Source organism: Varroa destructor, unplaced genomic scaffold (assembly GCF_002443255.2).
Source record: "Varroa destructor unplaced genomic scaffold, Vdes_3.0 BEIS01000003.1, whole genome shotgun sequence".
Taxonomy (NCBI): Eukaryota; Metazoa; Arthropoda; class Arachnida; order Mesostigmata; family Varroidae; genus Varroa; species Varroa destructor.
This window is the reverse complement of record NW_019211456.1, coordinates 43,467,341-43,490,266: the sequence shown is the minus strand read 5'-3', so window position 1 is coordinate 43,490,266 and position 22,926 is coordinate 43,467,341. Positions and strand designations below refer to the sequence as shown.

At 38.4% G+C, this 22,926-nt stretch overlaps 2 protein-coding genes across 12 annotated transcripts in view; both read left to right on the top strand.

Annotated features, from left to right (window-relative positions):
• Window positions 1-3,727: 3,727 nt before the first annotated feature.
• LOC111248396 (zinc finger C3HC-type protein 1-like) lies at window positions 3,728-21,273 on the top strand. Of its 11 annotated transcripts, none has more exons than XM_022800662.2 (7): window positions 3,728-3,883; window positions 4,424-4,600; window positions 19,064-19,155; window positions 19,536-19,686; window positions 19,840-20,081; window positions 20,256-20,392; window positions 20,834-21,269. In XM_022800662.2, exons 2-7 carry the CDS (start codon window positions 4,468-4,470, stop codon window positions 21,201-21,203), a joined length of 1,125 nt encoding a protein of 374 aa, XP_022656397.2. In that variant the 5' UTR covers window positions 3,728-3,883; window positions 4,424-4,467; the 3' UTR covers window positions 21,204-21,269. The 11 variants fall into 11 exon arrangements, with proteins under 11 accessions (XP_022656397.2, XP_022656398.2, XP_022656403.2 ...); XM_022800663.2 differs by having other exon boundaries at window positions 3,746-3,766; window positions 20,834-21,270; XM_022800668.2 differs by having other exon boundaries at window positions 3,748-3,883; window positions 4,432-4,600; window positions 20,834-21,270.
• Window positions 21,274-21,407: 134 nt separating this feature from the next.
• The window catches only part of LOC111248395 (uncharacterized), a 10,676-nt gene continuing 9,157 nt past the window's right edge, over window positions 21,408-22,926 (top strand). The window contains exon 1 of the mRNA XM_086982445.1: window positions 21,408-21,692. The gene's annotated coding sequence lies outside the window, so the exon portion shown is untranslated. The remainder of the gene's footprint in view (window positions 21,693-22,926) is intronic.

Sequence of the window (22,926 nt, the reverse complement as noted above, 5' to 3'; positions counted from 1 at the left end):
TATACACGTATAAAATACTACATATTTAGAAGTATATATATATATATACTTCTAAATCTAATCGACAAGATTATTATAACACTGTAATTATTGGAGCTGAACGTATTTTGCTATATGGCCGCCACAATAGTCGTTGGCCCAATTTTAGGCTTCTACTTGGGTGCATTAAAAAAATGTGTGTGTGTGCGTGTGTACGTGCGTGAATGAAGAAACAACAGTTTTTGCCGTGTTTTCTCTTCGGAGAACAAATAATGACTGGATGGACAAAACAGCTAACGGTCGAACGGAAAATACGGAACGTAACTGAGCCTTAGATAGAACGAAGTAAATAAAAAAAAAAAACAATAACTACGAATCGAACCTGTGTGAGTATGACGACATGACCAGATATACTGCTAATGACTATTCTTGGTACATATATTGATGCGGATGCTAACGATAATAATTATAATGAGTACATAATTATTATTAAGAATGAGTCGCGATATATATTTTGTGCACGCTTAGCAGCACCTTGAAATGCAATGGATGCCGCAGTGGTAGTTAATGCGATGGTCGACAGCAGTTATTACTACTACAAATAGTAGATAAAGTGAAAAAAGACAGCATAGAGAGAGAGAGAGAGAGAGAGAGCGAGAGAGTTGAAGACGTGGTGGAAGACAATGAGGAAGCGGTGAAGAAAGCATTGCAAGCTGGGCAGTACTATGTACACAGGCAAATAGATGAAACGTAGCTATGAAGGGAAATTACGGCTGGCATGTAAATTTTAGAATGTCGATGTTGGACACTCGATACGTCCACTGACCGGCTAGCTAACGGTAAAGTGATATGCTATGAGAATAAGAGACAATGTGAATCCGAGTAAAGCGAGAGTGCAAAAAGAGCAAACCTCGATAGATCAGACGAGCCAATATGGCCTAGTAAATGGACGCAATAGAAGATGTGCGCAAAAGCTAAAGTTTCATGTACAGACCGAAAAGTTTCCCTACCACGTGTAGCTATTGAATGTTCGATGTCGTCTCTGCTACTGCCTATGCACATTTTTGCCCTATGCAATGTGCATTAATGCGAACATTCAATAGACCTAAAGACTAAACATGCGGTGATAGAGGAACGGATCTTTTGGCCATTTACGCTGACTACATTTGTGTGGATTTGGCTTTAGCTGGGAGCCGCCAAGCGGGTAAGGACCGATAACTAAATGACGACGAGGATGACTATAAATGAAAATTATGAAGTTTAACGAAAATGAATAAGTGAATATGTCTAATTATAATAATTATGATGAATGGTATATTGATCATGATTATAATAATATTGACGATAATGATAACGTCGAAGATGCAAACTGCTATTTATCGCAAGCGGAGCTTAGAGCTAGCCGGGCTGTGTTCTTCCGACTGAAAGAGAAAACTTCAGATCGCGTAGAATATCAGCCTGAGGCCTTACGGGCCACCTTGTGACCATTGCCTTATTGTTGAGTGCGAGAAAGGGAGCTCGAATGAATGAATGAATGAATGAATGGATGATGAGAGCACTGAGCGAGAGAAAAAAATGAGTGATGTCTGATTGATTGCCTGATTGACAAAGAGAGAAAAGAACTGCGACAGAGAAACAGACCAGAAAGATGTGGCAAACAGCGTGTGCTGGTGGAGCGAGAGTGCTGAAGGAAAATTCAGAATTGAAAAATGCACGAACGGAAAAAACAACGATTCGTTACCCGTGAGCCGGCCGCCAACAAACGCGTCGCCATCTTGACTAGCCGCTCTGTAAAGTAGTTATGTTGCCAATTGTCTCTCTATCAATGGACGCCGAATGAAAATATTAGATATTCGATTGGATTATTTGAACTAGTTTTCATTCTCGGCTAAAGTGTACGGGCTCGACTGAAATCTTGATCGTCGGCTTACAGACCGCAGCGAGCTAGGCTGAGAGCGAAAAGATATAGAGAAAAAGAGTGAGATATGCCAAACGAGATTCATCAATGGAATTATTAGTTTAAGTCGCGGCTTTACAAACAGGACGCAGATATATAATAGAAACGCACACAGATAAACTAATGAATGAACCGAAAGGGATAAAAAGGACAAAATGAGCCCAATCGGTTTTCACGAGAATGATACTAGTTCGAACAGTCAAAGTATTCATCATAGATGAATTAGTTTATGCAAATTGGTTAAGTGCCCTTCGTCACTCCAAGTCGATTTAGTGATTCAATGATCCTCCGATATGGTAGAACTGTGTTGTCAAGTCCGTCTCGTACGACGTTGGTGACCGGCTGATCCCGGGTCTTCTGTAGTAGTTGGTTCCCCTCTACCAAATTTGTCGTTTCGGAAATCTTCTCCCGAGCATTCAATGCAACGTACTGGTCGCCTCGCTTGCTACATGTAAAACATTTTGTAATACTTACCAAGGATCTCAACACTGACACAAGATATTAGTACCGTCGGGTATAGTTGCGTTGATTCATGATTTGAACACGATTATAAATACGCAACAGTAATTAGAATAGGAACCCCGTTAGTAAACATAATAACGGATCTATATCAATTTCAACTAAAATTGACAATAACTGTTAAGACAATCGAGACAGCGTGGCCACTGAGACAATTACGGAGGTTTAGTAATTGACATAAGCGACGAAAGGTGTGCTGCTGCTGCTGCTGCTGCTGCTGCTGCCGCCGCTGCTGCTGCTGCTGCTGCTGCTGCTGCCAGAGAGCGGCGTTCCATCACGGAGGTAGAGGGGAGGCAGTGCGTGTCTGCTTGGCCAGGGCCAATGCAGGACAATTGCTAGACTCAGATGTAATGAGCGGATGGGAAATTGGAGCCAGAGGATAAGCATGAGCTAATAATCACCCACCCGTTCACGCATCACGCATTGATTGATTCATTCTATTCCCCACAAAACAAAACAAATCCATAACAGACGCCACAACAGCATTCATTCCAAGTGTATTATTATTGCACATAACACCAACAACAGACGACCACGACGATGATGACAATAACAGAGACAGATTGTCTACATAAATAAACTAACTATGGAGAAAAATATTATCAGAAGTCTTTCTTTGATTTTAGGTAGCTAGCCTTAGGCACATTTTTGCCACATTACAACATCGATTATTACTCTAACGCGCTTCAAACTACGATTTTAGTACAATTAGGCCAAACTATAGGGCATTCGATTGTGACTGCGGGAACTATTTCGTACGAAGCGACACACGTAGTACAAAATTAACATTGTCTATCATATGAGCATATCTATGGTTGATCTTCTTTTCGCCTCTGTTTACTTTTGTTATTTATAGATCAAACGAAGACACTTTATCGTTTCTAGTGTATAGAGCGCTTTAGGTAATACCCGTCCCATAAGACGTTGTATGATACAACCGAGTGGCAAATCGAGCTTTTCAACTACAACTGTGTCCTTGTGGTGGACGAAAACTTTAGCTAAAATAAGTTTCCTCTGTTACTGAATGTTGAATATATGTTATCTTCTTATTGTCCACGTACATACGTGTGCAATGTCAAAGCATAAATTTGTTCTTCAACTACTGAAAGGCGCATGCAGAACTAAATAATTATTTAAATGATGAATGTTATTAGAAATGGACGCTTGTGAAGCGCGTTCAACGAATGTATAAAATAGCTGGAACTACATTAATAAGCTTGCATTTTTCGCTATTTGAATCATGTTGTGGATTTCAGCGAAATGCCCGCCAAAATACCTTTGATGCAGACGTCGATCCACGAACACGATCAGGTAAACACGAGACAGGGATATTCTGGCGCGGCTCATGCGTTTGGTGGTTGCGTCGTCACAGATTTGTGTCTCTAAATTGACAACCTGAAAAGAACACTCTCCGATCATTACTTTAAGGTACTATTTGCATAATATCATGCATATATTGGAACTCCACCCTATGCTACGACATACGGTATCGTTTAATATTTGTTGTCTACTAAAGACCGCAGAGCTGCCACAGTTAGGGATGTTCGTTGATAGATAACAGTGTTCGAATTTGAGTGGCATTGTTTAGAAAAACATGTATATATGTACTGAGCGTATGTAAGAAGTGCTCATGCGTGTAAGTGTCATAGGAGTTTAGTTTAAATGTAGGTTTTTCGATTTAGTGACCCCGTACTGGTAAAATTTGGAACGAATTAATGTGGTCATTAGCGCGAACCTCTATTAATTCTCAAAGAATTGCTATGTATAGGTGTGATAGACAATAAGTGCATTCAGAGATACCTGATTTCTTACCCTTCATTTGTGGAACATGTGCGTACATTATTTCTGTTTTGGAATGAACTTCTTGAATAATTCAAAAGTGTCAATCCCTTAGAAGAATATTGAATTTAAGAAGCTATTCAGAGGTCCATAGATGAGAGATGATCTTTTTTTTTTATTTTGATTCAGCAACACAGGCCTAACCATTCACAGCGTACTTGGCCATTTCCACGATGGGTTTATCGTGCAGCTCTGGAGCTTCGCCCCTTAAATGCACGTCGATCCGCAAGGTCGATTCTGCCTCATCGGCTGATGCATATCGGCCAGTTTCAACGGAAGAAATAGACACTTCCACTTCTTCAAACAGTAAGTTGGTGTGACCGCAATATGGACAGCTGTGCTTCGTTGGATGCGTATCTGTGCATATGCATTTTGCAGCTTGGCTTAAGAAATCGATTTTCCAGTGACTGCTTCAATTCTCTTGCTTACAAGATGTTTAAAAGTCATGCAGTACAAATACCATTGAAGATAATATTTAAATTAATAACATCTGCAAACAATTGTTTAAAAGAACTTTTGAAACTTAAAAAAAATTGAGAAGACATCCGCTGAGAAAAAAAAGTCCGTCACTTTTTGAACACTTTATGTGCTGCTTTTTCACTTGAACTCTTAAATTTTATGAAGTCGACAAATGTGATTTTCTGAAGTTACGAAGTTCTCGACACAATGATGACAGAGTTTGTTCTTTAGCCTACCCTAAAATTACCCGTTTGAAAAGCTAAGGTGTATGTATGACTGGCAATAATAATCCGTTCGGAAATTAAGTAGTTCATGTTTTTCTATAGACATTATCATAATTATTTTTCTTAACTAGAGAGTTGTCTTACACCTATTCGGTGCGCCGTATTCACAATTTGTCCTCAAGGTTTTAGTCGTTCCCAGAAGACATACGAGGTATATAAAAAAGATACCTTTACTGGGGCAAAAAATCACTATATATAGAAATTGCTACTCAGTTAGTTTTCCCCACTGTTGTTTTCATCAATAACATTCCAGACACAACAAACAAAAAAAGGTTACCTGCGTTACATTGAAGTTATCCAGGTCCTTTCGGTACGTCGGGTTAGACTAGACGATGTGATAAAAAGCAAAGCCGCAATTATAGAGGCCGAACTATTTGTATGCGATTAAATCGCTGTCGTAGCAAGTCGAAACAAAAGGTCAAAACCAAGCAAAACAAAGATATCGGACCATCGTGTCACTTTAGTGAGGTGTTGTGCTCTGTCATGCTCAAGCTAATGATCGTATCGTCTATCGAGAAACGTTTGCATGCAACAAATTCAAGCCTGGCGGGGTGAATACCCTTACTTTGCACTGCTTCCCGCTAACTTTCATTCGTCTGTTTTTGCTATTTATATGTCAAACGCTTTAGATTCGAGAAAATTACTGCGGTTGCTCGGGCAAAGGAAACCAATCGTACGATTAGAATAGTGTTTTTTAGATGTAAGCAATAACACTAAAATGTTAAATTGCTTCGAAAATACTTCAAACACCCTCCGTCTGAGCGTGCGTTTGATTGAAGCGTTATATGAAATGAAGCATTTCAAAGGCACCGCGGACTTTCAGGAGAATAAAAAGGATATCATGGAAGTCGTTAATGCATGAATAAATAAAACGTCGTATGAATACGATTTTACAATTTCCAAAATGCAACGCAGTACTGCATTTTTTTTTAAAAACGATCGATGCTGCTTTGAGCTGGTCATGATTTAAGGCTGTAGAGTTTGCGTCATTCTTTTGCTCTTATTTGTATCTAGCCCTTGCACATTTTCTGAACGTCTATACTTAATAATATATATATTGGCAAGTTGTCAGCTTACTGCGTTCACTGACAACAATCAACCGAGGCAGTGTGAAGAGGGAATGAGGTTAGCGTTTATCGTCACTGACTGATGTAGTGCCACCGATAAACCTTTGAACTTCTCCTGGTACCTCGGTATACATGTAGGCAACTATAGGTTTTCTCTAAATATATGTTGCTAACGCAATCATTACATCTACTAGTCTTGCTTAAACTCTTGCGTCACACCTAAAGAATTCCTTTATTCAATAATAGCGCCAGAGAGCTTGAATAGCAACTTCGTTGAGCATAACTGATATGTAACTTCAATTTCAATAGCTTTGTTAACATTTATTAAAAGGCTGCATAGTTGTTATAACATTATACCAGTCAAATAACATGCTAACGCTTTGTATGGTGATGCATATTACTATGCAACTGAAGTTGTTTTAGAACCACATTCTAAACCAAAAGGAACCATATTCTTAAGCACAACATTTGATGAGGTACGCACAAAGATCCAAAAAAGAATTTACAACTATTTTAATTAGTTTTAAAAGAAATATTAAAATTATAGAGGAAAATGTTTTTCCTTCAGCTATGCAAAACTTCGCAAAGCATTTAGAGAATTTATAAAACAAGGTTGTATGTTGGCAAGCGTGGGATATCCGGTTCAGTGCTCAGCTTAGAATATGATACCAACATCTGCTGGCTGTCATAAGAGCACTTGGAGTTAATGCTAAAATAGACAAGGTGCTAAATAGACAAATTTCACCATAACTGTTGTTTTCTCTGCAACAAAAAAGCTATACTAAAAATAACAGCTTCCGCAACTGAATATCTCTACCACGAGTTTACCCCACCGACTGTTTCATTTCAGCACCGATGTTATAATCAAGAGTCCTTGCATTCATCCTTAAGCTTTCCCACTCATAATGGTAGTATACATTTCTCTGTATTTGCTGACTTCAATACATAACAGATAACTTAATTTTGATTTTATGATCGCCCTGCTACTACTGTTTCATATGCTGCAGCGCAAAGATTTGACGGTCTTGACTGATTTGCGCTTTTTCTCTATCATGTCAGGGTTTCGATTATTTAGCGCAAGGCTATGATGATCGTTACTATACCATACCAGCTCGTGTTGCAGTACGTGGAATAGGGGTGGCATAACGACTTTATTTACCGGCTCGATCGCATGACAACAGATCGGCATTTATCGCCTATTTCTTTATGCGAAATTAAGAACTGTGATGTACCAACATGCATGCGTTCAATACGCTAGTATAACGGAATTGAGAGTATATAATACGTTTTCTTGTCATCATTTGATTAGTAAATTCATGCGTAAGTAAATTAATTCTGCATATATATGGACAGCCTGCTATACTAGGCACTGTATTGCGTTTTCCTCAAGGTTAGGAAAATCTTAGAAGCATTGCTGTCAACTTGATTCTCTTTTGTTTGATGGCTAAAAGTGACACACGTCGAAAAAAGTTCAAAGTTGATTCTGACCTGTTAGCCTGAGTGAAATCGACACTGAGGACATTTTTGGAAGCATGGCTTGTTCACTAAAAAACGCAGGCTAAGTTTTTGGGGTCATAAAGCGAAGATGTAAACAAGTGTAAGTATAATTTAAGGCTACGGCGCTAAAAAGCGACTGACTTTGGCCTCTGATCAAACAGAAAATAATTGAAACTATATATTTTTTTTCCAATGGCATCTAAAAAACTATACACCCAAATTCATTACATGGCATACACCACATACGGTAACAATGACAGCATTTGTGTTCCATGAAATTTGTTCGCGCTGCAGAAGTGAAGTATCCGATTGCGAAAGCCTAGCCTAGATTAGTACTTTACGTTATTTTAATTAAGAAGCTGTTAAATGAAGGTATAAGGGATCGTTATTTATATTAGGTGCATAAACCCATGCTAATCCTTCTTGTGATCAAATGAGGTAATTTTTTGGACGCTTTCCAAACCCACAAAAACGGCAGACCCTAAAAAGTGTCTTTACTCTAATGGTGTCCATTCTCTGTTACGCCAGCCGCTCACGTTGTTTATAGTTGTCTATAGTCCACTAGCAATAGTTACCGAACTCAGCTTTGCGCCAATTCACAATAGATAACGAGAGTAGAAAGTTATGTGGAATCAAGTAGCTATCACAAGTGGAAGAAGAAATAAGGTGGGCATTTATTCAAAGGAAATAATGTCAAGTAGCTGAGCTCACTTAGCGAAGGCCTCCAAATAAACCACTTTATAGTGCCTGGTGATTTTGACGGACAACGGAATGTGCCCTGACTAACGCCTGCTTGCTTTATTTGTAGCAAATGTGCATTCACAGGTGGTAATTTGCGGTGCGGATATAATGTGCTTTGAAGTTTATTTGTCTCACTTAGAAAAGTTGCAACTTACGAAATTTAAAAAAGTTTCAACATACGAAATTGCTGAATACTCCTGCCGTTTTGCCAGTAGAAATGATTACTGACAAGTTAGGCGGTTGGTAAACACTCATCAAATTATTAAATTGTTGTCAAACAATAGTTGCTTAATTCATAGTTAATTTTCAGGCTTTGTGAAATATATAGTTGAAAAAAGTTGATATTGCGTATTAATGTGATTTACACAAAAAACACAACCTATTGCAATGTCAACGATCGAAAACGTAAACTCTCACTGTTCTCGCTTCGAATGTGTGCCTCTTGTCCTCAAACATTACAGAACAAAAATGTATGTGACTACAGATACGGCGTTGGCCCTGTACAAAGTTGCCACCCGTAGCTCGTGACCCCCTGTTCACTGCTGCTAGAAGCTGGTTTGACCCTTTTAACAGGATAGGCTTTTGGTAAACGCTGTAGTAGCAAAATGTAAGGGCGAAGAGCCCAAAATTGTACTATGAATGTGGTATGAGAAACAACTATAGTTATTACATACGTATTACCTACGAGGCGCTAAGCAAGCTAGCCGAATATCGACAGCACGTTCTTCGAGGCGGATACGTGCAGATCTATCGCTACTAGTTTTTTTTTTAGGTGCACCTGAAACTGTTAAGATGTCGAGGGTAGCATTCTAGTAGTAGTTCCCTTAGGCGACTGGTCGTCAAGCCGCGGTATACTTTGCGAGGAACGAATGATGGGCCCGTCTTCCTTGATGACAATTGCGTTCAGGGTACAATAAAAGCGCAACTGAGTGGTGAAAACCTTGTCTAAACGACTATTAGAATGAAGAATACCTTAGCAACCTTGACAGTGTCTAAAAATCGGCCGTGGAATTCGATAAGGGGTACATTTATTTGTATGCAGATATCGCAAGGCGTTTTTATGCGGTACAGTGCGAACAATCATGTTAAAAGAATCTAACCCAAAGTTGAAAGAGTTTAATCATATTAAAAGAAAATGTACATGATCTTCAGTAGGTTGGTAAAGATAAGAGCGATGTTCTACAATGACCAATGTTCTTCTCAAGTTCAGAGGCGAAATGAATCGGGCGCAATTTTGTCAATGGATCGATATTCTGACATAACAAATATTAGACGGTCATGAATATAGCATGGGGACCGATTGGCTGTTACAACCTGAGTGAAGACGGATCTGGTTCTATATTGTTACCATCTGCGCTTTTATTTCGTCGCTTGCAGATGATCGTACTAGTCTTACTAATCACTTTCTTACTTCATGTCACCAGAAGGGTTTCCCAGTTGGTTTTCTAACAATTTCTTTCTTGCTATAGTAGTGTTTCAAAAGTCCCTTCTTCAAAGTCATCTTTATTTTTGAGAAAGTTCTCGCATTAAGTGAAAGGAATTGGAATTATTCTCCATAGTCGATTATCTGTCACCCAACAAAGACGAGTATACATAGCGGCATGCGTAAGCATGTGAAATCTTGACTTGATTGGCTAGTAAGTAGCACTGAAATGCATAACATAAACGAATATTGGCTTGGTTCGACAAATTTCAAATCATGTCCCAGCCGGTATTGTTGCGTTCTGGCGCGCACAATTTAAACCCTCAAAAGAATTTTTAAACTTTTAAATTTGGAAATGCATTTTGCCTTGCCTATGTTCATCATTTTGGAGTTTAGCCGTCAAACCAATCAATTCGCTAAATAAAACGAATCGTTTATGACATCGTTGACACAAGAAGTATATTGGATTGTTGAAAAAGTATAGATCGTTTTAAACCAAAATTGAGTAAATACTTTTTATATTTTAAAATATCTCTAAACTAAATATGTTTTATGTCGATTTATGATGTTTTTCAATTTTTCTGGTAATATCATCATAATCTATAGAACTTCAGTGACTTACTAAAAATAAATTGCAGCAAATGATTTTTGCATCCCTCGATTGAAACCACATTGACATTAAGAATGTTATATAGATACTGAAATGGGTGATAGTCTGATAGTGCAAGAGCCGAGTTATAGGACAGATACAATATAATCTTCTACCTAAGCTCTCTCGATTTTTGCCTAGTAACTGAAGATCTATGTTGTCTGGCATTGCCATACCGGAAAATAACGCTTTTTTTTATTGACTAGGTCTGATCGATTTTTCCAATGGCTTTTGCAAGTTTGTTAGTTTTTCATTGTAAATATCCGAATCGTCGTTATTGTTGTCGAAGTTATCACCAAGCGGACGAATCGGAACGGTCGTTTTTTTCCAATCCCGTCAAACACATGGCATCGTTTCAACTGTTGCATAAGATATATTTTTCGTTAGCCGTCATCTGACGCTTCAGCCATGCCTCAATTTCGCTGAGTTTCTGCTAAGTTTTACAAATCGAAATACAATGGGGTAAATTCATTTGCATCAATTTGTGGTACCCAAACATCGAGCTTTTTTGTAGCCAATTATCTTTGTATGGCTTAAACCTCTTTGTTAGTGGATGTACAATCGAAATTTCCTGTGCAAACGAAAGCGAACCATCGTCGGGCAGTGATTTACCGATAATGCATCTTACCCATAAATAGCACATATATCTTTCCATGGGTCTGGGTAACGTTCTGCTTTTATCGTAACAAAATGCTGATATATAGCGATTTTTGTAGACATTTCACTCATGTTTAAGGCGTTTTTTTCTAAAATCTGAATAAAGATATTCCAGTAATGGTAACACATCTACTACTGCCAAATCTCAGCTTTCAAATGACAGCAAAGCCTGCAGGACTCATATTGCGCTATATAGGTAATGTTAAAGCAATTTAGCTAGAAAAACGATCAATACTTTTTCGACAAATTGATATGAACGCAAAGCACTTTCGACATATATATATGCATTGTGTCTTGTATGCGTCTAAAACACACATATATAATGTATATGTATTGCACAGACGTAAAATGAAGGCTCTCAATCTATCAAGAGGGTTTTGCCTCGCCCCATTTATATATGCATATATGAACTTAAGACACTACCAAATATAGAAGATGATTAGAAGTCGAGTTAACTGTGAGCAATTGCTGCAGACGCTGGTCTGGCGGTATGCCTATACGAGCCACTAGTCACCTTATTTCATGTATTAGGTTAGTAAAAAAAAAATAGTGGCTATTTACTTAGCAAATATCACATAATTTTACTTTTTACAAGACAAAACAACACATAATTTAACGACAAATGTCATTTTGTACAAGTTTTACGAATATCTCACTTGATTTATATATTCCGCTGTGGCAGAAAATTTCAGATCTCATATTGAAGAAATCATTCTATTAGTTTTTGGCACTGTCTTCGTTTTTTTAATGGATGCTTATGAATTTCATTTGATAACGAAAAGTGATGATACATCAATGCTAACTGTCGAGAGTCTGGTGGGTGCAAAGGGACCTCCCACTCAAGCTCTTGTAATATGCCTTCAATGACTTTTGTGATGTGTGTCTGGCATTGTCATAGGGAGAAATAACTTTGATTTATCTCTAGTGCGTTCATTGTTGGATAGGTTCGCTTACTTAATATACTTAGGCCATATGCACATCTCTGTTCATTTTCTTATCCTTATGAAGCATCTCTTAATTTATAAAATCATTTTTCGATGAAGCTTCGGCTTAACACTAACGCGTATGTCTAGGAGCTTTTTAGCGTAGACAAAATGCAAACCTAATTAAGTGCAACACTGAATGCGTTAATTATATGTGAAAGAAAATAAGTGCCCACAATGTTTTCTTCACCTGAAACATTCACCTTTCGAGCCTCAACTCTAGAGGAAATAATATTCGCAACCTTTGATAATCGTCGTGTGCAGAAGAGCGTTTTCCAGTAACGTATACAGAGGTAAACAAACAAAATATAGGTAAACATTTTCATAGACTATACAATTTCCGGAAATAACGCGTAAGTTTACATGCATTCATTGTAGTAGATTTCGTTAAAAAGTTTTATTTTTATCTGCAAGTGTAGCATATTTCGGCGTACCCAACTCGTAGATGTTATACATCAGACGTCCATGTGATATAGCTAAACAGTTTGTCACTCTTCAGTGACATTCGTATTAGGGATAAAGCATCAACTCGAAGCTGTTATAAACTAATAGAGGTAAATTTATTGGCGTTTCGTTTAACTTTCTATTTAAATGTAGTGCTATATGATCTGACGATTTAACCGTGCTTCCACTATCATTAGGGTCGATGTACTAACAACAAGAAAGTCATTGACTCGCTGCCGATGACTTTTAGGTCAGAAATGTCGAATTAGCAACCACTGCCTATTTCCTCCAAGGCGTTTGGATTTGGGCGGTTGGGATAAAACGTTTTAACGCATGTCGACACCATATTATCTTAAACACCTGCTTAACTTTAGGGTTCTGTTTTAACTCATGCCATTCACCTGCAGAGTTTCACTGTAATCAACATGGCCGATCATTTGTAGATGACTGAGGTTTTGCCTTAGTGGGTAGTTTTGGTTTACACTGACGATGTCCCCCTTCCCCCACCTTGAGATATCTACTCAAGCAAAGATGTTTTGTTGCTTTAGTATTGCACAAACATCGGCACATTGGTGTGCGCCTGCATTAACGTGTAGCCAAAATGATAGCTTGTTCGTATACAATCTACCCTTGTAATATTGTGTGCGGAACTGTCGTAGGTTTTTGACGCATTTGCGAAATCACTGTTCGCTATTTTCCCTTTCCATTCTTAAAGCCTTCGTTAAGGCACCTAAGGCATTGCGTGACGTTTGAGCTTCTCGCCTTTCACTGTGGCGACATCAGATTGAAGGCCATTATCAACGCAGTTTCGGCCGTCCTATATGCGCTATGTTTGCCTGAGCCACTGCTATTTGGCTTTGAAAGTCCGGAGGGAAAGTTGTCATTAACATAGCTACCATTAGTCTCCAGCATTCATCGCTTTTAACATGGGGTTTGTACGTAATAGAAGACAGCGCATATAAGGCTCGTTTGCCGGAAGGTCTGGCGAAGCTTAGCGAGGGTCGACTGAAGTGTTGGATTTCACTCGTGTATGAAACTGAGCTGTGCAAATGGATACTTCGGTGGTATGCAAAAGTCAGCAAAACAATTTATCACCCAACATGAGAGATCAACCAGCTGGTTAATGATGGATACGGATCTGCAAAGGAGAATCAGCCTAATACTATCAAATAGCAGTTGTCTGAAGAGGGTTTTAACGGCTTATGTCTATTTGACGCTGATAGTGATTGCCAGAAGTTAGAGATTCTTAAAATGCACAAAAATGGACCGGAGAAATTCGTCAATCCCTTCGGTTGAAGTGGTGTCCGAGAGATATCATTCAAGAAAAACATCAGTACTACATAACGGTTACGGTACGTATAGATGATTCTTAGTAAAATCTAGCTTAAGCTTGACGTGTTGTGTAAAAAAGAGAGGAGATTTAAGTTTATTTTCGACAAGTAAACACTTAAATGCTAATTTGATGCTTTTGTTTGCTTGTGGTCAATATGAAAATGATCATCGAATAGATCAAGCGATCCAATGTTTTTCCTACTTATCGATTACCACGGCGCAGTGATTTTTGCTGGATCACATAAAAGCTCTTACTGACAATACATTGTAGTTCAAATGCTTTTACATAGAGCAAAAAACTCTGTGAACATTTACCATCCACATAGTTGATCTTACGCTGTTCTCCAAATACCGAACTAAATTCCCCCAAATATCAGATTTTTTTTCTAATTTTCATAAACTATTTCAGACTCTCAACCGTTATTTGTCAAATTGAATAATATGTGTACGACATATTATATATCCGGTTTATCATTCGCCATGTTTGACATCTGAAGGAAAGAATTAGGTTGTGAGAGTCAATCGGTAACTAGTATATACTGGTATATATACTGGCCAGTGGTTGACAGAGTACCAGAGGTATTACATTTTGCCGAGTACTTGGAGTTGTATTCATCATATCTTTCCGTCGAAGTAGTGTTCCCATCTGACCGTACGAGACAGCCTAATATATCCAAATAGAAAGGTAATGAACTCAACTTTATCGAGGCGTTACATAAGCATGTAAGTCGTAGAAAGCCTATTATAGAAATATGATAGACGTTTCAACATTTACGTAACTATCTGTAAATGTGAATTTGTTTTGCATCAGCTGTGAATCATACTATTGAGTGGCTGACATATACTAAATCTTTCTAGAACAATGCATTTTGTCTGCTGTCATCGTAGCGTAGAATGGTGTTTTTATCAAAAAAGTATCGCACAGATTGATAAAGTAAGGAACGATGATTGTTTAAATTTCGTTTCATTAATAAGAATGAATGTAATGTATCAGGTTGACTTTTATGGGGCGTCATTTTTCAACGCTGATTCATTCAAAGGAGTTAATTCTATAGGTTAATTTCTATCTTGCCTGAATCCATCCATTATTGTGATGTTTATCCAAATACGTCCGTTGATGGAATACGTCCATTGGAGCTATCAAACACGGAAAGGTGCTATCTACTAGAAACAAGATTAAGCGTCTGCCTGACTTTTACCTAATAACGTTATTCTCATCTCCATTATTATATTGGTAATTTGTTGTACCGTTTAGCATGATACTGGGCGCCCGCTAAGAGGTGTTACATGAATTATGTTTGCAGAGTTGGCCTCTGGGTAAGTTTAGGTTGTGCTACGCACTATCCTTTCTGTGCCCTCGCCTTTTGCTCTCCTTTCTTTTCATCAAAAGCTGTAAAAAATTTTAAACTAAGTCATATTATACGATATGTAAACAAACGCATTCACTATTAGTATGCTTTAGTGGGTTATGGTTCAATTTAAAGCAGCAACTCCTAATGGATGATCACAGGAGCGCCACGCGCGCATTAATATGCCGATCGATCTTATTATAACCAGACGGATATCTCATTTGACCTTCAGAACGTCGATTCGATTAGTTGTAGCCGTTCTATACAAATCAAGAGGGCCAAATCAAAAAGGCCAAGAATATTTACAGGTGTGACGGCACTAGGTCGAAGCAAAGTTAGGCCAACTTACGCAGAACGATGCGTCACTATGTAACTATCCGTTAATAATTAGCTACACTCACTTCTTTTATTTCTTTCAATTCAAAATTCATTCAAAATTAAATTTATCATAAATGTATATTTTGTTTAGTTGTTGCGTACTAAAATTACCATACTTAAATGTTAATTTCATTTAGTTAATAACAATGATCTTCATATAAAACGATTTGTTGGCTATCCGTACTACATGTGGCATGCCAATCGCATGCACAGTCTCGTGTCTTTTGTGGCCATCTGGCAGGTCTGCGATAAAAAGCTTGTTTTTATCTCGACTCTGCACTTGGGCCTTTACTCGACTTCTTCCAATTTAGCCTTCACGGCCTACAATTGTTCGCTAACTGCTAATTCACAAGCTGCGTTCTAATTCACAAGCTGCGTTCCAAGGTATATGAAACTTGTGCAAAATCGTACACGTAGGACATTGTACGTTGAGGGTACTGTTTTAGGGGCTAGGCGTTTCAAGATTTAAATCCACAAGCCGTTACGATGTTAGTCATATTGAATTTTCTCTTCAGACAAATCTCTGCTCTTTTAATAAGTATTAGTGTGAGTAATTATGGCGTTTATCATTGCTAATAGTAACAATACTTGTCTTTCATAATGTGTGACCATTCAGTTCGATTTATTACGTTGGACTAATTATGCCACCTTTTTTTGATGAAGGAGTTCTTGTTTATTATGCTTGGGTATTCTTTTTCAGTTCTTCTATCGCTGCCGGTAGCAATAGGGTCCTTCTGTACCGATTTTCAGTTGAACTATTGTTGATAACGTTGACTCGCATAGTATGCAAAAACATGTAACTTGTCAATAAGACTAACCCTGCACGGAATAAAGCGTTTTGTTAGGCCCGACGTTAATTTTGGCGCTTCATTTGAGGTTCATGCGAGCTATATGCATGGCCGGCTGGATGCTTCGGTACGTTTGCGATTTCAAACACAACCATACTTGCCATAAAGATTAACTATATCTGCAGTAGACTGTTCCGGATATGTCAGAGCTTGCATAAGGCTTCTTACATGTTCTGAAAATGACGTAAGACTTGATCTTATCTACTGCTGTCTTATCTACCTAGGCTCGTGGCTGTTGCGTTTTCAACGTGAACAAATATCCCTAATGATACCTTCCGGTCTGTTGATAACGAATCGTCAGACCACTCATTGCACTGCTGTTTTTCGCATCCGGATGAAGGATGAGTAAATGCTTGCGCACTCATTCATTCTGATCACACCAAGCAACAAAAAAGTACTTGTGACTTCCCTTTGCCGAACGGTCTGAGGACACCTAGGGCTGTGGTCTTTATACGCTTCCCCAGCTGCAACGGCAGCAATGAACCATCCGTTCATATCGTCCCTGTAGGTGGACCGATGACTGTGCGGTTAGACTGGCCGTTACTTACTTATCTAAAAACAAAAGGCAAAGAGAAGTTTTCGACATCTAGGCGACACTGCGCGGCGGTGGGTGCTGTGTAGCCATACTAGATGAGACATTAAAGTCGCGAGGTCACCACAATTACTACTAATAATCAAGGGCAGAGTAAGCGCCTCTAACCCAGCGCACCTTGACTGGAAACTGAACTTGAAAATAGAACTGAGCGGGCTAATGCCAAGAAGATGACTGACCCAACTGTCGAAAGGTCATATCGTACAAACAATTTCATTTGAGTAATCCAAGCGAAATCTGTATCATGTATATATGTTATTTGTTTATTGGCAAATATTCTGTGCCAGTAGGATTGGGAGCTATATTATACACTTCAATTTTAGTATCATCGATACTCATTTGTCGTCATTAAATTATGTGGTTTTTCTAGTTTGACACCAACCATGACGTGTAGAAAGTGGACACTAAGTTACCACAAATCATAAACACTTTGTCCGTAGATGATCGGTGCCCCATAAGGTTTTTTCTGTCATTGTCGTTAATTTTCTGTCTATGTTGCGGTATACAATATTGGTCAACATATGCGATTGAAGCTACATTGGGACTTGACTCTTGGTGTTTGGCGCGCTCATCTAAGTGTTCCACGATGCCTTTAATTTCTGCTCGTACCTATGTAACCAAAAGTTTGGACCAAGAGACTTCTGCAGTTTTTTTGTCTCTCATACTAAATTGCGATTTTTCACGCCGTCATCGACTGCTATCCCAAGTATAACTATCATTACAGGAATCAATGATGAGGATGATAATGCTCGGGCAATCTTACCCTGTACGCGTTATATTCGTACTAAGATTATGTATAATGCAAGTACAAAGGTTTGAGCTTGATCTTTACCCTATGCAATGGCCCCTTATTACAGTAATTGCATTATAATACATATATTCTCTCTCTCTCTCTACTACTATATAAATGTGCTCTTATGTCGCTGCAGAGTGACCGAATGTTCAAAGTTTTCGTAAACACTTGAAACATTTGAAATTTTTCTATTCTCATTACGCGTATTTATACTGGGCTTGCCGTAATAGATAGAGCTGTGCTTGAACGAGTTTTTATTTCTCTTTAAACTATCATCTTTGTTTGGTACCATCGAAAAGTCTCCGCATGGGCTGTAGCCCTGTGCACTTTCATTAGTGGCATTCGTGTAATCAAGATTCCGTACACAGCGCAAATAACACGCGAAGGAAGGGTCTGCCTTACCCATTTGTATCCTCTATGACAGCTTTATGTAACACTACTCGGCAAGGATACATTCATGGATGTTCCAAAGGCATGCATGTTATAACGAGATCTGTGCAGTGATCCGTCAGCGACTTGATTAGGAGAAATATGTCAAGGGTTACAATGTCATAAACAAATAATCGATCTGAAACTATTGCAAAGTATAATGCGTATACACTGAACGGCACTAAAGGAACATTTACAAACAATTTATGTAACTATGTGTTTATATGTAGATCTTAACTAATGTATAAAATTCGGCGGAGTGATATTACTATCTATACCGTTTCATGAGTTAACCTTTTTTTTTTTTTATTAAAGAATGAATCAGACCTAATCGAGCTTGTACATACACACAGTTATCTTTTCAGTATTTCGATTCCAAAAAATGTATGATTATATAACTGAATAATCACCCTAACTAATGATAAACTAAATAACCAATAATCTGTTTTCCATACATGGGCAAGAATTCTTAAATCAGTTTTCATGACGCGTATTGTAAACAAAGTCGTTATCATCTACTTATGTGTACAGTTATTCAGTATTTCTGAGAAATCGGCATCTGTTTTCTAATAAGTTATTCAGATATAAGATCTGAAGTAATATTTAATACTATTAATTAAATTGACCTTTAAGCTTATTGCCGTTAGTTCGGTATGGTGTAAGATATTAACAACTGTTTAAAAAAGCTGTTTCTGGGTTTGGTATATTTGGTAATGTTTTTTTAAACATATTACGTTTGTTGCTCACTTCTTCGTTGTGTAGTATATTATAGAGCTGACTATTACAGAATAACTTAGTGAGGTGGTAATGACAACTTACTTTGATTTCTTCTATTGAATTTCAGAAACCGACCTGGTTCATCTAGGCCAACTAGATGCGGCTGATTTCAACAAGTTTTTGTCTCGGATTGCCACATTTTTCAATGAAGAAGGCGTCGTAAGTGTCTCTGAAGTAACTGTACAAAACAAGTCAAAAAGATTTTGATTACACATAAACGAGAAGAATTCTGCCATTGTCTTTCTATTGTATAGTTTTCCCCATTCCAATTAGCATCTACTGATTGCAGCGTAACTTATAACCCGTTTTGTTACTTACTTATTTTCTAATTTCTCAAAAACTAGTGATCGCTCCAAAAAGAGTTTAGTTTAAATCTATTTGACAGCATTCGTTTTCACGCAAGATTTTTTAGCTGTTCCTTATTTCTAGTAGCAGCACTTACTGCGATGGACGCATGATCTAATACCTAATTTATTATTAGATCATTTCTTACTAGTGATGCCGCTTCTCCCTTTACGAATATTTCGGATTTAAAACAGAATCATCATTGGTTATCGAAACCACCGTCGCTTTCTCCACCCAACTGTGCGATGTTCGGGTGGCGGCTGACGTCGTGCAATATGCTCACGTGCGAATTGTGTGGTTCAAAGCTTTTCGCGGAGGTCAGTGCAAAACTGCCTGCCCATATCGGTAAGCAAAGATATATATATATATATATATATATACACTGTAGATCTAAGATAAGTAAGATGGTTACTGATTGAGTTATCGCAAATATATATATATATATATATACATATGCGATGTATGCATAACCGTAAAAGATTGCATTGTTATACATAGCACGCAAATGCCTCAAGGAAATCGAGCGAAATCTTCGTTCAGGCCATACGAAGGGTTGTGCGTTTCGTTTTGCTCCCTGTCCGGATCACTTCAAATATATCTCGCCCACCGCAGCGGCAGCACTAGTAGCTGCTTTTGAACAGCGGCTTGAATCACTTAGTGTGCTTAAGCAGGATCTACCTTGTGTGACAATGGATGAATTTGATCAGCTTGATAAAATCAAACGTGATAGCGATCTCAAGGTAAGTCATGCCATTTCTGATTTTTGATGAAACTCGTTATGATTTAAATATTCGTATCAACTATTAAATAATAGTCAAAATAGAGATAAAAATGTATAGTATGTTGTGTCTAGGCGGCTTTTTTTTTTATGTATGGTTGACTCCATTGGGCGCTTATGGGTTGTTCCTTTACAGGATACACCGACGGAGTTGGTGATCCTAGCGCTTCTTGGTTGGGAGCACCACTCAACGGCGTATAATAAATTTGTATTCATCCGATGCGGTTTCTGTTTTCGTAAAGTTTGTACGATGTTTTACCGAAAGCTAACCAGGTACACGATCATCACCTTACTAAGTGAATATTCAATTCTATTCCATTTCTTCATTTACAATATCATAGCATTCAATATGTAAATAATGTCACTACAGCGGCTGCATATACTTACTACTTTATGGATGATACCATGGAATTGGTACTAGCGCGCTCCTATTTCAGATGCGCTTCGATGAAACTGTTTAGAATATAAAGTTTCGAAAAAAAATCATATATACCTCAGCCGGTATTTTTCGCAGTATTATTTCGCTTCGACATGGTTATAGGGCATCGCAAACAAAACAATGAAGCAAATACTTCAACAAAGAGTATCTAAACAAAGCAAACAGTAACATTCTACACATGTCTTTAGTAGCAATAATCATACAAATCGGTCAACAGAAATCCAATTCCTAAAAACTAAAGATAATATTAAGTTTTTTATTGATTTCTCGTACAGAGAGGAGGAAGGCCTTGTCGAGGAAGCGCAACACAAGATGTGTGAAGAGAGCCAAGCTTCCTCGCCGGCGGGTGGTACTAGCGGAGTTTCCGGTGATAGTGACCAGCCCAATTCGTTAGAAAGAAAGCGCAGAGGCTCGAAGGATATTCTTGAGGCGAGAACCATCGTGCAAGGCGGAAAAAAGAAACGACGGCCACAGGATCAATTGAATCCTTTTTTCGAGCATAGATCCTGGTGTGCATGGATCTCGAAGGAGTGCAGGGACAGTCCGCTTGGTTGGAAGGTGCTTCTCGATCTCCTCGTTAATCACCATAAACGTCTTCAGGACGGCAGGGCGATAAACAATAGTAATTTGATTTTAATCAATTGATACGTGTAGATATCTGGAGGCTTACATATTTAACAAACGTATATTTTTTTCGACCCAATACCGCTTATAGATAATTGGATTCGAAGTTTTGCCAGTATATATACAAGTTTTTACCCTCTTATGAGTGTAGTCAGCTATGTTTCGTGAATCTAATGTGGTTCTCAAAATATCTTATCACAAATAAGACCATCTATTGCGCAGGTTCTCGTGCCTATTGTTCAAGATATTGAAAACAAGTTAGCCCAGTTCGACAAAGCACCACCGATTGACTGGGACGCAGCTGTAAAAAGGCTGAACAGTTACGAAAGGCAATACCATACTGCCATCGAAACTGCAGTAGCATGCACAAGGACGACATCAGGAGTTAAAAGGAGAGATCCAAATCGAGAATCTGACGATATTCCATTCAACTATTACGTGCCACTTTTAAATGATTTTGATGTTGGGAAAATTCTTGGCAGAGGAAGCTTTGGAGCGGTTTACGAGGCAGTACGTATTTTTTTTATCCTTATCTGTAAATAGTTACAAGTCCTACAATTACTTGAATGTGTAATTGTTTTGGGATATAGAACCTAGTTGACCAAAAAAGCGTAGCAAAAGGAGGTTCGTTTTATGGCCTACAGTGACTAAGTGTTAGACAGTAAAGTTTGGTCAGCCGGTTTTAGTGCACGAGTGCTTTGTTCAAAGGAACAACTCATGCTGACGTTTTGAAGATCTGGCTGACTTTTCGGAGGTGCAAACATGGTATCGCAATTCTAGAAGTTGTGAACAGAGAAACTCGAAACTTCTTCATAGCCGGTGCCAAGAAAAAAGAGCGAGAGAGAGAGAGTGAGAGAGTCTGCCCGGGCATGTTTTAGCGGGGCAGATAGAAACGAGTTGGAAGCGCACATGATGAATGAATGGTTAATTGGCAGACTGCTTTCCGAAAGTGTAAACAGAGGTGGCACCTGAGCCTCACGGTGTCACTTTGCGGTGTCTGTCCACTTCTTAGCAATTTTCAATTGAAATCAAATCGGGCTGAGTATTATATGGTTAGCGTAGGCGATAAAATAGCCTGTGGAAATTTTGCAAGTGCTTTTTTCTTTTAGTTATAATGGGTCCAGTTGTTTGTTAAACGAAAGACTGGGCACTGAAGCCGTACTACAGCCGTTTGTGGAGCAAGCCTGTCGGATACTCTACTTGTTACTTGCTTTAGGTGTAGGCTCGAAAAAATGAAGTGCCTCGAGCCAGCGTCTTCGATGGGCATCAAGTCGATACTAAGTGCGAATTCGGTGCCCGGTGTAGTGCACAGAGAAAAAGGAACTAGAGCACTAGTGTGACAGCTGATGTCGACTAATAAGAGTCAGAAAATAGAAACAAATCAAAAAGCCGAAACATATATTTTATTTCTTTTCAGTATTATATACCTTGCACAAGACAATACTTAAAGATAATTTCGTTATGCTTTTGCCGTTACCAATAATAATACCCAGGTCGTTTTGTCTTACGTACCTGTAGATGAATCGTAGTTCAATCTGATTTGTTAGGACATACATGGATAAGAGTTCCCATTTTCTTCATTTTTCCCCTTATTTTCTTCGCTTTTTCCCTTATTTTCTTCGTTTTTGCCCTTATTTTCTTCGTTTTTCCCCTTATTTTTTCTTCGTTTTTCCCCTTGTTTTTCTTCGTTTTTCCCCTTGTTTTTCTTCGTTTTTCCCCTTGTTTTTCTTCGTTTTTCCCCTTG

Bases quoted from the DNA above. Each gene is read 5' to 3' on its own strand.
- LOC111248396 (XM_022800663.2), top strand. From the start codon at position 4,468: ATGGGTTTATCGTGCAGCTCTGGAGCTTCGCCCCTTAAATGCACGTCG. The intron at 4,601-19,063 runs GTAAGTTGGTGT...ATTGAATTTCAG, and splicing joins CACTTCCACTTCTTCAAACA to AAACCGACCTGGTTCATCTA. The intron at 20,082-20,255 runs GTAAGTCATGCC...GTTCCTTTACAG, and splicing joins AACGTGATAGCGATCTCAAG to GATACACCGACGGAGTTGGT.